We start from the raw sequence: 15,360 nt of genomic DNA on the forward strand, positions 1-15,360 counted from the left end.
TTGCTGGAAATAGAAACTATAATCAGGGAACAACATTATGACCATAAACGGGTGCACGTGGTCAGCAACGATGTGGAGGTAAACGCTGGTATTGGTGGATGTTTCCAATGGAAAAGAGGGGACCAAGAGTATACCAGGAAAATGATCCCCAGACCGTGATTCAACTGCCACCCGCTTGAACAGTTGCCATGTGTCATGCTGGATCCATGGCTTCATGCTGCTTGTGCCACACACGGATCCTGCCATCAGAGCCATAACTAGGGGTGAGCAGGCGGGTCTCGTGTCCCGGGCGCGCTGAACCAGAGGGGGCGGGGCGCAAATTTTATTCTCAAACCTCTCCTTCAACATTACAAGGGGTTGCCAAAATGCGCACTTGCCCCGGGTGACTGAACATCTAGTTGTGGCCCTGCCTGCCATCATTGTCATGGACAACGAATCTTGACTCGTCAGGGGCCAGACAACTTTCTTTCATTCATCAAGTGTCCAATTTCAGCTTTCTCTAGCTCATAAAAACCGTTTTCTTTGGTGTTGCAGCGAAATCAAAGAGACTCTTTTTAGTCGCTGGCTAATAAAACCTATTCATTTTAAGATCTGGAGAGTTGTTCCCGATTTTTTGACCACCGAGTGTATATTCCGTAGTGAAAAAAAAGTAATCCCGGAAACCTAGAAAATGACGACAAAAGGGAGAAATTTCATAAATGTATGAGGGCTCTTACAATTCACATAAAAAAGATGACGTCTGGTTTGAAAACCCTACATTCACGCCCGTTATTTCACCCTGCCCCCTGAACACATTAGCTTGACACCCACACCTGGAGAGGCCGTCGATGAAAGCTTCGTGTTCAGATACTCTAATGTAATTGAACTGATGATATTTTCAAACAACAATTTACAATTTTTAAGATAACGAAAATTACCGAAAGACAGCTCCAGCCTCACTTTGTCTGTCATGAGATTGTAAGGCCTTTTGAATCGTATTGCCATATAAAACGCCTGACCACGACGGAAAACTGGGGTCGGTTCTTCACCTTCAACCAAATCGTATTCACTGGTGTGGTGAGCTTTAGCATTGTCCTTGCAGTAGAACTCGGTAGCATCTACTTCAATCGGTTGGGGCATATGACGGTCGACTGAAACAATAAAAAAAAAACAAAAAAAACAATTTCAAAGAGAGCAAAGTTCAAATAAAATTTCAATTTCTAATCGATTCAGACAAGACTCGATAGGTCACAGCAAGAGGTTTATGTACAAGGATGGGGGGGGGGGGTTAGTGGGTTATAGCCCAGGGGGTGGCAAGTTTGGCATGCAAGCTGGTCATATTGCAATTTACTGCAATTAGTGAGATGGGTTGTAAATGAAGGTGCTGCCTATTGGTGGTCGCCTCAAGTTCGTTAGGGAAAATATCTTATCTATATCATCCCTCGGGTTCGAGACCAGGACCGTGACAACAACCTTCACAGTGGTAGACGAGCATCTTACCACCACACCACTTGGGCGATCATTGATGGGCTGGAATTATATCTTCCAATTATTTCTCATTTTTAATTAATTCTAAATTTTCATCAGTGCTCAGGTAGATCATTAGGCAGTAATTTTCATTAGTTTTGAAACTGTTGCCTTCGTCAATTTAAAATTTTCTACAGTTCTTAATTTTCATTAACTTTTAGTGTTAATTTACATTCAATTTCATCTACGTTTTTTGTTTATATTTTTCAGCATTTCTGTATGCTCTGGGATAATGCACGAATTTTTGGATGCTGATTCCCTTACTTCACAAAATGCATAAACTCGGTGCTGAGGGGGCTCCGAAATTATTTTTGCACCTGGTCCCTCGCCTGCTATAAGGGTGGCCCCGCTGAATTGTGTGTAAGAACGGGAGTTTTCAACCTTTCAGACATTGCGAGCCAAATTAAACTTTCCACGAAGCCCGAGAGCCACCAAACCGTACCGTGGTATTCTCGGTTATTAAACCGCAGTCCCCAAATTATTGAACACTTTTATTTACCGTGAGTTAATTTCTGTCACTAAGTTTGAAAATTTTCATTTATTTTCAAATAACTTCCTTTCCATTAATTGATTCTTATAAATCAAATTATTTTTTTCATTATGCCTGTGGAATTTGTCCTGGTAATTCTAAATTATTTTATTAATTTTAAACTTTCATTAAATACGAAATTATTTCTTCTTTTTCGAAAATTCTTAATTTTTCCCATGAATTATTACTTGTGATACTTCGGAAAAACTCTTGACAATATTGAAATTACCCTTTGGAATTTGGAAATTATTTCTATCAGTAGCTTTGCAATTATTTCTATCAGTAGCTTTGCAATTATTTCTATCAGTAGCTTTGCAATTATTTCTATCAGTAGCTTTGCAATTATTTCCATCAGTAATTCTGTAACTATTTTTTATTAATTATAAATTTTCATCAATTATGAAATTATTTTTTCAATAAATCTGAAATAATTTTCTTCATTAAGGCATGTTTTAGCATTTCTGTAAATTCTGTAATTATATATACCTTTATGTATGTTTTCGATGCAGAATTCGGTCTCTTGAAATATGTAGCCTATATACAGGAATCATAAGCTTCAAAAACTGTTCTGGCTAAGGATTCCCCCCCGAATTCATTACGACGGCCCTATTAATGTATCAAATGCACAGCATTACTATTTAATCAGCAAAATACCTCGCAGTTCTGAATACGGCAGTACAGATTTCCGGTGGCCACACAGAGCTCTTCAACGAATTTTTTTTTTGAATTTAATTGTTTTCTTATTTAAAGTAGATATTTTCTAAATATAGTCGGCGGGCCACTGCTGAAAGCTCGGAGCGCCATATTTGGCCCGTGAGTCATAGGTTGAAGACCCCGGGTGCACGAATCAATTAAACGGATAAAAGTTAGTCGAATTCTATACAATAAAGGTTGTGGCAGTGAAGACCTGGCGACTATTTCTATGTCATGAATTTTGTATGATTAAGAAGAGATGTTCCATTTGCGTGCGAGAGATTATAATGAGAAGGTCTAAGTTAAATGATGTTTATCGACTCATTGTCTGCTAATTCATCACGAATGCATGCACGAATCATCACAACACGTTATCATTAGTGTATCTATCTACTGAATTGTGGTACCTTCGTCACCTGGGATCTCTCTCCTACGCTCTCTTCTCCTTCTGTTAGCGTCTCGCCTCATCCTCATCAACAATTCTGAAAGGTAATCGGAGTCATCATCGACCAGTGGGTAGGCACCTGTAACAGGCCGACGCCCGTAACCTTCTAGATATCTCGTAGTGCGATATCGGTCCATAACTCAAGCACTTGTCTGTAAGAAAAATTGCATGGATTTTATATCTGCCAAGATCATGTAAATCTAATGATAGATAGACAATAAATTACACAAAACTCTAAGTAAAAAATCAATAGTAGAATGCTGTTGAATAAAGGCTATCATTGCTGAATATTATCTAATCACTAGTATTGCCCTACATTCATGGAATCGAAGAAACAAGTCATCAATAAGTGAAGATATTATCTATCACAGAAAAAGAATCTTATCTCTTTGAGAAAACACTTGCAAAATCAAATGTTTATGAAGTCCGTGTCTGTACGATGATGGAAATCCTAATTGCTTTTCCCTTATGCTGATATGAGAACTCTTTCAGGAAAATTAAGAGCAATTTATACAATAATTTTAAGTGAATAACCACACAACCAAACTACGATACTATGACCAAATCTTACTTCTGGCCTTCAACAGCATGCAGAGCCGCAACTAAGGGAGAGCAGGAGCATCTGATGTCTTGGGTACTGGACCAGAAAGGGCGCTGAGTTTCAGGGCTATATAGTAAGGGCTGTCTCATTCCCTTGAATTTGATCTTGCTGCCTTCACTCAGTGGCCGTCATCTCGGATCAGGTGCGTGACATCACTACTGCAATATTAGGTGGTGAACAAAGCTCTTGCCAGAAATTTATTGTTTGGAAAAAAAGCAAGAAATATCTTTTCGTCAGAAAGTCATAGGAGATTATTCCATGGTAATCCCATCAGACAGACAATATGACCTTCTTGTATGTGTCAGTGTGCGTCTAACGAACTTTTTCTGCCCTCGCACCGGGCAATTTTCAGCTGGATTGTCGAAGGGAATGTCCATAGTAGAAACAGTATCCTACTGTTCCGTCACTTACGGTGGACTCTCCTAGGACGGGATTCATCACGGATGCAGCCTTGAAAGTGCTAAGTTTAGATTCTCAGAAGAACCAAATGATGTGATGAATTTCAGATTTTTCAACAGACATTTTAGATGTTCGGTATTACACCTAAAAGTTGCAAACAACGAACAAAATTTTGCGTTCTACTAGAAAGCACTTTAACGATACGATAACATTTTAACGTACTACTAGGACGCGATTATGCAAATTTGACTGTAAACACGGCTATTGCAGCTCGTCTGGCGCTACCTGTTATTTTAGGAAAGAACTTTGTTCCGCACTTGTTAACCAAAGCGTGATCTTGAAATACCAGGATAGTCAATGGCAAGTAACCCGTTCTGTCAGGGCGAAGACGTCACCTGGTATCGGCAACGGAGTGTCATGAGACGGTCCTTATATTATATGGCTGAGTTTACTCTTTTCACGTTGAACACAACGGGGAAAAGGCACCAAAATGACTACTGTACCCGGTTGACAGTAAATTTTCGTTTCTAGTTGCGACCCTAACAGCATGTACCGAAAGCCGCTGTGCGGTTGCGTGATCATAGTGACAGATTCGCATCATGAGGACCTAGGTTCGAACGCTACCGGCGGAGCAATGGTAGTCGGCTGTAGTTGGTATTATGTGGTTCCCAACTTCGAGGCGTGAATGCAAGCTGATCTTCCCATTAGAAAGTCTCGCAACAGCGAGCAACAGATCTGCAACGGTACAAATATTCAATCATTCACTTCACGCAAAGTTTGAAAAATAGGTGTGTCAGCCCTAAGATTTCCGCACACTACCAGATACGCTCTCAGACTGTCAGGTGTATATGTACTCTTCGAGTGCCATTCCTTCGGTAGAATGTTGTCTCCGGGCTGTTGCCTATGGCGGAGTGTCTCAGTGTCCATAGCGGATTCTAATTACGTCACCAACCTTTGTCAAAAGCGTCGCGGCGAGTTGGAGATATTCATTTTTGTGCTTATTTATACATTGAAATGGTGCTTTTACTAGTGAAAATATCTACTGTATAAGCTATCCTGGGAAGCCGCGGATGAACCATGGTTTCGGGCGAGGAAGCTCCGGTGGTCAAAAGTTTGAGAACAACTGGCCTATGGCGATAGGCCGGAGTAGCACTCGGTTTGAAAGAAAAAATAAGACATGTACCAAATGTTATGGAACACATGTTGCATGAATACATTGCGAGACTTGCTATATTATGACAACGTACAAGTTCTTTTCTGGCCAAGGATGAACACGCGATTGGTAAAATGTTTAAAATGGTGCGATGTGGCATACTGTACAGTGGAACCTCGTTTACACGTCTTTCGTGCTATAGTTATTTTACATTATTTATATTAAGACGTTTGTCTACAATTGCAATTGGTTCGTATGCATTTGAATGTAAAAATATTTCATTTATTCGACTCGAACTTCATATCTTTAACTGCTTTGTTTACAAGCGATAGGAAAGAAATTCAAATGATTATACATTTGAACGAATCGCATGTTAGAAAAAGGAAGGAAAAATATAAAAGTAAGAAAAAACGGATGAAAAGAAAACAGTATAATAGAGAGAGAGGTACTATGCTCTCTCTCTTACCGGTAATACTTAAGATAAGAGAGCAAGGTACGAAGTAAATTTATCTTTTCACCCTCACCTACCAGTTCTCTTTCACTCTTATGTACATGTATATAGTAGATGGATAGATTCATTACAGAGAGGTAAAAAGAACTATTTTCTTTTCATGGTGTTGCAACAAAGTTTTGCGGTGATGAGGAGAGAGGAAAGAAAACAGGAATACTTTTGTTTGAATTTATTCCACTGGCTTTTGGACGCAATATTAGGTTCTCGATCGTAAAGTGGTTAAAAAAAGTAATTTATATCCATCAAAGGTGTGCAATTTTCGTAGACAGTGAAAACGTGTTGCTAAGACAGTCCTTGCATTCGGAAGGATTTTCATCATGTTTTTTGTTTTCCTGAGCAAAAAACTCACCGTTGAGGGACTAGCGACAAGTGACCTGAGATCCATTAAAGATCCCGACGTATAGGCACCTGCTGCAGGATGTGGAAGGCTATGGTCACTCGCATACCAGCAGTACTTTCGATCATTTCCAGTGGATTTTTTTTGTGGTGCCTTACCCACTGGCTGAGTTAGAAATGCTTAAACTATTTTTTTAAATCTTCTAAAGAATTCTGTATGAATATTATAAGTGAAAGCAATGTTCTGCCAATTTTATTTCTCTGAGGAATTTGAAATGATATTTTAAAATTAAAGCCCCCCCCCCCAAATATGATTGAAATGATTTAAAACAGAATTGGAGATGCAATTAAACACATTGGATTTTATTTTCTATGCCTGTTTGGGAAGAGGGGAGTAATTTTTAAATATATTTCTCTTGAGCGACATTTACATTTACGAGCGACTTTACAAAGTTTTGACTTGACTTCCTGAAAACGTATCAACGGAATTCTGTTGTAGAAATGCTTCGAAATACATATGAAAGATACGATCAAAACTTACCAAACGTGTCCTTGTCGTTCTTTCTCTCTTTCAAACCGAGCATAACTCCGGTTTATCGTCATGGGTGATATACTACCGATTGAGTTGTGCCGGAAGCGTGTGTATGGATACCTGACACTTTAAGTGCGTATCTGTGTTGCATTTTGAATTTTTAGTGCTCCATCTGTGTTTATAATTGTGAATGAATAATTTAATATTTGACCGTTGTAGGCCTGTTGCTCTCTGTGGGGAGACTTTTTAACAGGGAGATTGGCTCGCATTCGCACATAGAAATAGGAAACCGCAGATAACTAACTTCACCCAACTACCACTGGTGGGGTTCGAACCCAGGTCCTCGCGATGCGAGATAGTACTTGTCACCCCGATTCTCCACAATCCAACCCAATCGAGCAAATTCGAAACCAACACGATTATCATATTTTCTCACACATAATCCACCGCTCACCATACAGCAGCGGTCACTGCAGTCTGTTTCAACCTATATATTTGTATACACATTTTAGAATATTATGGTGCCACTTCCAAACCATGTAGCTACTTAATGGATTGAAAAATACTGTTGTTGTTCTATATATTAGCTGGTCACTTTCATAAGCGGATACAGCCACCACCACCCCTACTGTAACTGTCAATGGCTCGTCCCATCATCGTAACTCAACAGTGAAGACCTCGATGCGATTAAAAAAAGCACACATATTTTTTTCTTTAAAAATGCCAATATTATTTCGAATTATTTTCACAGAAAGAGAAGAAAATACTGTTTTTTCTAGGAAAAATAAGCGTATCTTTCAACAAATCCGAGATGTTAAAAATAAAGCGAGGAGACATACATTTCTTCGGTCAATAATATTGCCCTTCGTTGCCCGAGTGATACACGTCTTGATACTTGGTATCACCGGAGACCCAAAAACGAAAAAAAGGAGACTTATTTAACGCATAGCAGATGCTTCAAGCACGTGTCTCTAGTTTAATGGGGCGTTAACAGAAGGTCAGGATATTTTAAAATAATAAAGGACGTTCTTTGAAGACGAGGGGGATGGAGTAAAGAGATAAAAGTTTCTCAAAAAAAAAAAAAAAAGTTCTACATGCGGCGATACATTCTATATTTAGATCAAATAAATTATGTTTCAAAGTCTGGGAGAAATGTTGAGTCGATTTGCGAAGGTGGTACGCGATAAACTGACGGTCCGGGAGAGAAAAGTGAGTAGAACCCCCCTTAAAAATAAACCCGAAACACTTCAAATATGATTGGCAAATGTGCTTTTCGTTATCCAATGTGAAAAATTGTGATTACTATGACTAAGAACTAAATTTAAATTTTTTCTTTTGGAAGTTTAAAAACATGGATTTTATGAGCTGATATCCTTGATGAAAAATATGCCTTAGAAAAGGAGTATTTTTGAGTGATTACAGTTGTAATTTTCACGATAGAGTCGACCATTATAATTACTATCCGTTATAACACCCCTTCCATTATAACGACCGCTACGACAAGTATCAAATATTTTCCTATTTCCACCATGTTATTTTTATCCAATATAACGACCGAGAACTCGGCTTGCTCCTTCCCGTTTCTTATTGATTTTTTTACAAAGAAATGAACAAAATTCGCCGTTGCGTGTGTTTGACCTCAACCTTTGATGCTTTGAGAAGAAAGGGTATGAAACATAGATGGTTTGAAGATAAAGCATTGTTACTTCTACGGGAAACAGGTATTTAAAAAGCGCCATCACTGAAAACTTTATTCTTTCCATTGTGTTTTATTTTCTCACATGGCGGCTCACTCTCAGTCCCACGTTGACAATTTTTTTTTATCTTATTCCAAATTTCATTGTGCAATTTTACGCAATATCTTAATGAAAGAATATTCAAGCAAGTGAAGGCATTATTATGCTGCATGTAGTAAAACATAAATGTAGGATTAAGAGGTATATAATGGTAGTTTCGTAAGTACAATGCACACGTACTGTATTATGTATTTAATTTTTTTCAAAGCCAGATACATTTTCATTGCAACACTATAACAAAATGAAAGAACTTTTTTTTTATTACGGTCAATACAATATACTATTTTCCGAAGAAAGCTAAACTTTATGATTGTTTTTAAAAACGCTCGATATAACGCCCCTTCTACGTGGAACAAAGGGGATCGTTATGACGAGCGTGTGGACTGTATTTCCATAAAAGCTACCAGAATCTCGTTAGCGGTCATATGCTTCTTATTTCACATTTTCTGGTCATCCAAAAAAATCTGAGCCGAATTCCCAGAAAAGATTATTTGCGTAGGCTTATACATAACTTCAAATATTTATGAGGGGAATCATATAGAACTCGTCGGTGTTCCTCAGGCTGCAGCAGTGGTTGTTAATTTTTTTTTTGTTAACCGTGGCTCCCTTGCCGAAATCATGATTCACCTGCGGCTCCCCCAAATATTTTATTATTGATATTTTCACTTATAAAAAACCTTTTGAAAGCAATAAGAAGGCGCACAAACCAATATCTTCATCGGCATACCTGACAAAGTTTGCCGACGCCCCTAGGAGCCGAGGTGATGCACACGCGCGGAAGACGGGAGCTACAGGTACCTTTCCAACACCATTCATGGCGATGCATAAAAACGGTTTCCTATTTATATTTTTTGTTTATTTATTGTATTTTATTTGGTGTAACCGTAACCATGAGAACGAAGATTTGCTTTTCTCCTCACTCTCGAGCGCGTACTTTGAAACATCTATTTCTCGAATTTCATCCGCGTTCGTGGATCTTTGCGGCTGCTAGGGGTCCTTATATCGGCAAAGTAATTTTATAATCACCCTGTACTTAACGTGCTATAATGTGAACTCCGCATTTTCTATAGTTGGCTTTAATTAAAGGTTAAAGATGATTTCGTCCTAATTTGGTGATGATTTTGGCTATTTTCTGTACCATTATCTGGTTAATTTGGTGACGATTGGCGATCGCCCCATAATTAATATCCAGCTCTGGTTCCACTTTTGTCTTGACCAAATATATCTATTCTAGGGCTCCTAGAAACCCAAGGTTATCAAGGGCCTCACAACAAAATTACACAATCTTGGTTCACGATGATTAAAACTCTGAACTCATTTTAACTTTCTGCAGCCACAAACGAATCAACGATAACTGGAGCTCAAAAAACGATATTTCGTTGTTATTACGGCCCGTTACAATTACAGAATAAATTCTGATTGAAATTTAGAAGCTATTCAAAAATCGCAAGGAAACACATACAAGGGTTGCGGGAAGGAGCGCTACAAAGTACGAACTGTATCAACGAAGTACCGAAAAAAAACCTCTGGACCACTGAGGGTTAAAAGAAACAAACTTTCATAGATAAATTCATTTTCTCCTTCACAAGCATGCTTTTCATTGTCTGCATTTTTATTTTGTATTGAGCTATGGCTAGAATGAGAAGCACTTGGTGCTTCCGAAGTTCGGTGCCCTTATGAGAGAGAGCGCGATGAAGAGTGCAATGTCATAATAATAACATTTAAGGCACGGACTCATAATAACTTTGCTGAGGTCGTGGAATAAAGATCGTGGGCGGGAAAAAGAATCGCGTTTTGAGGAGGATGGATACTTTTCACATTATCTAAGACACGATAGAAAAATACAAAATAAGGTATTTTTCAAGTGCTTGCTCGTGAGGGGGTCATTGTCACACTTGTAATTTCAGACTGCGAAAATATGCGAATTCCTTTTGGGTATGTTTTGTTTCACCACGAGGCATTTCTTGACCGAATAGACAAAGATACTCTGATCGTATACTTACTATATTACAACAAATACAGAAAAAAAAAGCAATGCTTATCATTGCATAAAGAGTCTTTTGAGACAATTTTTAGCAATGTGAATGACAAAATATTAACTGATATCATCTTGCACGAAAATAAGTTCACTGCCAAACGAAAAAAAAAGCAATAAAAATGGTAATTATAATAATAACATTTTTTTAATTTCAAAACATGGTTCTCACGATCATTGGAGGAGGACTGGGCGAATTTACTGAAGATTTGTCATTTTACGCTCAGAAAATATATATGATTTCTGGGTAGAGAGTAACCTATACTTTTTTTTGCAGTCATCATAATTTTCTGTCAAAAAATTGACGATGATATGTGTAATGTTAAAAATATTGCATTTAAATGAGGAAAAACACCAGAAAATATTACCATGCATTATATTTCATCAGTTATGTTAAATTTACCAAGTGATTCACGAAGATAAATGGTATTGACCCTAAAACAGAATTCCGATCATCTTCTTTTTATTATTTACAAATTTTAGTAATTAATGATGAAAACAAACATCAAGCTGAAAATTTCCAGATTAAACAAAAATGTAATCACATTAAAACAATATATATTTTAAAAAGTTTCTATATTCAGAAATCTCATTAAACATTAAAAATTTTGCATAAAAATGTCCCAAAATATAGTTTTCATTTTGATCAAATTGTGCGATTTATTGGAATTTCTTGATCTTTTTTTCACAGCCAAATGGTCTTTTTGAAACTTCCGTCGTATAAGCATGACGGATAGATGAATATTCTATAAGGTTATGCAGCTAAGAGTTGCTTATTTGTAATTAATGATACCGTACACGAACTTCCGATGAAGTCTTGCCTTTATTAATTTTTAAATTCTTTTCAAAAGTTTTGAATGGAATTAGAAATGCATAATAGGGATTTAAATTATGTTTGAAAGACCAGCAGGTGTTTCAATAAACACAAATAATTAAAATATAACACGAAGCATGAGGTCTAGTAAATTCATGTAATAACATATTTCGAAAAAGATCACACTCACCCAGATCATTACTCAAAACTAGAAAAATCAATGTCATCGATCAATTTCGTTGACAGGAAATGACAACTGATTAAAATCGAAGTACAAGACAGGGGAAAAAATCAATCCGTAAACACAAGACGCATGTGTTTTGTGTGGGTTCATGACGAAATAAACAACGTTTCTCTTTTTTTTTTACTACCATCTGCACAATTCCATGACCAAATGACCGTCTTGAAATGGAATAATTGGGATCTCCAGCAACACTTTCCGAGACGTAAGGGTTGAAAACACGTCTGAATGACTTTTCGTGGAAATAATTACGGCAAAATATCGGTAATGAAGAGCTAATTATTGCTGATATTTTTAGGTTAATGTTATACATCATTATAGCTTCCGTTCTATAACTTTGATCGGCGATCACTGCTACAGCATCATCCCACGCGCCTTTTAAAAAAAATGAGTGTCTCAACCCACAATCCTTTTATGTTGTTGATTCTCAACTTCGTGAGTGAGAGCAAAACACACCTAGTTCTCGACCTGGAAACTAGTTTCAACGAAGATTATAGCTGAAGTGTGTTGAAAAGAAATCGAATTTCGTGAAATTAATTAGCATGTTTGAAATTGAAATTTATATTTGGAATTAATTAAAATTAGTTGAACTTCATCTTACGTCTGTCAAGAGTGATTAAAACAAACCGTAACTAAGAACTCGTTTCTTAAAAAAAGTAGTAATTTTTTCCTTCAATGAAAACGTCATGACATTTTTCAAAGGGGGAAAAAAATTTGACAATGCCTCCGCTTTTTTGGTCACATCAGACCAAAAGAAAAAGGGAGGAAAGCATTTAAAAATTCAAAAAAAGTTTTAGGTAAATAAGAGAAAAAAAGCTTCTCGAATTTTTCTACGGCTTTTAGTTTCTGAAAATGTTCAAACTTATTTATAATTAATGAGGCTTGGTTTAACACGATTATTACTATTATGCCAATCTAACTATGAGTAAAGACAAACCAGTTATAAAGTATTATTAAATAATTTTTCACTATTTAATGAATTACTGATTTTATTGTGTTTTGAAATTACTGATGCAATTAGTTTGTATTTTACTATCCGTTCACTACATGAGATTTGGCCAATCCTGCGTCGTCATGATATTCGATGACTGTATCACATTTCACTTTATTTTAAGTTGAGTGGGTTATTAATACCGCTATTCTTTTTCTTTTTTATGTGTTTTAAGCCGGCGTATTAGCCTCATATGCATTATTTCCTTCATCAATAATGAAATCTTTCGATATCTTAAAATTGGAAAGAACGTTGTGGGGTCGTATGCCATGTTTTTGTAAAAAAAAAGAATTTCGATTTTTCAACTCGCATCCGAATGTTACCTTTAAATGTTTATAAAATTATCTTTTATAAATTTATTTTTGTAATATTTATTTTTATTTCAACCCCTCAGAAGGAAAAGCTGTAGTTGGGATAAGCAGAGCTGTGCACACATGATACCGTACTTAAAAACTTCCTACGTTTTTCAGCGATACATTTTTTATCGCACATTATTTTAGGAAAATAGGATAAGTACAGTACCTCTATAGTAATAGTGGATCCACTAAATGCTCTAAAATATTTTTATTTACTGTGCTTTCACCGACAATTATAGTTTCCGATCCAGAGAATACAGGGCAGTAACAATAAAGAATTGGTTTTGAGCATTTTTCGCACGAATATTTATTTGTGGAATACAAAGGAATATTATAAGGATGCAAATTAAATTTTTTTTATCGAAAAATGTGGCTTTTAAATTAATCTCACAAATAAATTTTAATGTTTTTTTAGCTGACTGCGATGCTTAAAGGAAGAAATACTGTGATATATATAAATTGCATACAGGGCGTCCTATAAATTAGTAAATAGTTTAAAAATTCATAAAAATTGAAGGCATCGGGAAAGTTGAATGTGGAAAATTTCTTACGAAACATCAATTTTTTTTTATACAGTATTACAGAAAAAAAATCCAGTTCTAATTTCAATCGACAGAGGGCGATGCAAGAAAGCAGATCACTGCAAATATGCAGATCGGAGTCCTATAAAAAATGCAGGGTGTACGATTAACAGCTGTATCTAATTTTTTCTGCTACTGACGCTTACATGAGGTTTTCATTGCGATGGTGACGTTGCTGGATCACTAATGGTGAAGTTGTTTTACCTCCGGAAGAAGCTTTACGAATATTTCGAATACAGAAGAGATTTAAGAAAGGTTCAGGTCGAGAGTTCAGCGATTTGCTTTCGTGAAGCGCCGTGTATCGACATAAACCTGAACTAACTTTCTTTTCCTGTACCAAAAAGAAAAACCCTTTTCATTCCGCAAAAATCGCTTTCAAGCACACAAATGGATTTTGTCAATATACCTTCAATTTCAAAATAATACTGAAATATACCTTCAATTTTTATGAATTTTTAAACTATTTACGAATTTATGTCATAACATGTATTTATAACGTAAATATTTATAATCCAAGAATTGCTAATATTTTTTTTTAACAAATGTGCAATTTCCTCATTATTATTTTTCACGTTTTTCAACTCTCATTGATTTGTATTTATCTTTCAAATATTTTTATTCCTCAGTATGTATACGTTTAGAGATGGATTTTCCGAAATTTTTTTTTCAGTCTCTGATTTATGTAAACGCAGCTGCGTGTGGATCTTGTCATTTTTACACTTGCGCTGTTCTTACGGTTAAGAATATTTCAAAGAAATTTAATGGACACGAAACTTGATAACGTGTTTTGACAAGCCGAATATTCGCCATATAAAAAAATCGAAAACTTCCAATATTTTCTTTAAAGGGTTCGGGTACAATATTTATAGAAGAGAAAACTTTCAATGGCAGATTCACACAGAGATAATAATCCATTGGATCCTGTATTGAGTGTAATGAACAAAGCGAATTTTTAGAATGTTTAAAACAGAAAATTAAAAATTTATTATGCGTAGTTATTTTTAAATTAGTACTAAACTGACCAAAAAGTTCATATTTACTCTGATATTAATTTTTCCTTTCTCATATATTCCTAAGAGATCTGTATGATCTGTTCAGGGAATTTGTCAGTGTTAGTAGGCATACCTACTCGAACCGGGATTCGAACTCAGACCTGCACAGTCAGACGCTAGTTCCCTAAACCACTTGACTGCTAGACGTCATATCAATAAATCTGATAATTGAAATTTATTTATTTAACCCTCTATAGTTCACGCTATAAAAACCTATTGGTTATTAATTAAAAAAAATACTGATGCAAAATGATTATCTTAAAATATTTATAACCTAAACAATGCATATGCAACAATTTCATTTGTTAACGTTCTTTTTTATAACTATCTAAAATTCATTTTTAATTACCTAAAATTAATGGTGAAATATACTGTTATGTTAATGTAATGGCAAAGTTTGTAAAATGCAATGTTTAAATGTAATGTGTATGCATTTGTGTTAAAATGCAATATTTACCTTGATTTTAATTTTATCAATCAACTGATAATATGTTGCTTAGCAAAGTTGTTGCAATTTTATAAATTTCTGAACACGCAAACATTCGAAAAAATGAAACCGAAAAGGAATCGACTCTTTCTAGATAAACAAAGTACTGTAAAATACTCTACTTTATAATCGTATTTCTTTATTGGATAATACTAAAAGATGTACGTTCTAATATGTGTATTTGCTACGAACATTCATATACGGGGTGATTATAAAAAAACTATCCCGACATATGGGCCCCTAACTATCATACCATTCACAGAAACTGAATGAAATTTTGGCATAAGGTATTTTGAGGTATG

At 35.9% G+C, this 15,360-nt stretch overlaps 1 protein-coding gene across 3 annotated transcripts in view; it reads right to left on the minus strand.

The window, feature by feature from the left end:
* Window positions 1-15,360, minus strand: part of LOC149078657 (hemocyte protein-glutamine gamma-glutamyltransferase-like) — a 37,904-nt gene that overhangs the window by 16,375 nt on the left and 6,169 nt on the right. Inside the window, exons 1-3 of one of the 3 annotated variants that reach the window (XM_089240800.1) lie at window positions 11,541-11,648; window positions 3,136-3,325; window positions 918-1,130 (exon numbers count right to left, since the gene is read on the minus strand). In XM_089240800.1, the coding sequence (XP_089096926.1) occupies window positions 918-1,130; window positions 3,136-3,310 (388 nt within the window). In that variant the 5' untranslated portion in view covers window positions 3,311-3,325; window positions 11,541-11,648. Of the gene's footprint in view, window positions 1-917; window positions 1,131-3,135; window positions 3,326-11,540; window positions 11,649-15,360 lie in introns of those variants that run through there. The other 2 variants (XM_089240799.1, XM_089240801.1) reach the window with 2 other exon arrangements.

The sequence above is a fragment of the Pholcus phalangioides genome, unplaced genomic scaffold (genome assembly GCF_987345545.1).
Source record: "Pholcus phalangioides strain wild (caught in Gottingen) unplaced genomic scaffold, Ppha-v1.0 ptg000013l_1, whole genome shotgun sequence".
Taxonomy (NCBI): Eukaryota; Metazoa; Arthropoda; class Arachnida; order Araneae; family Pholcidae; genus Pholcus; species Pholcus phalangioides.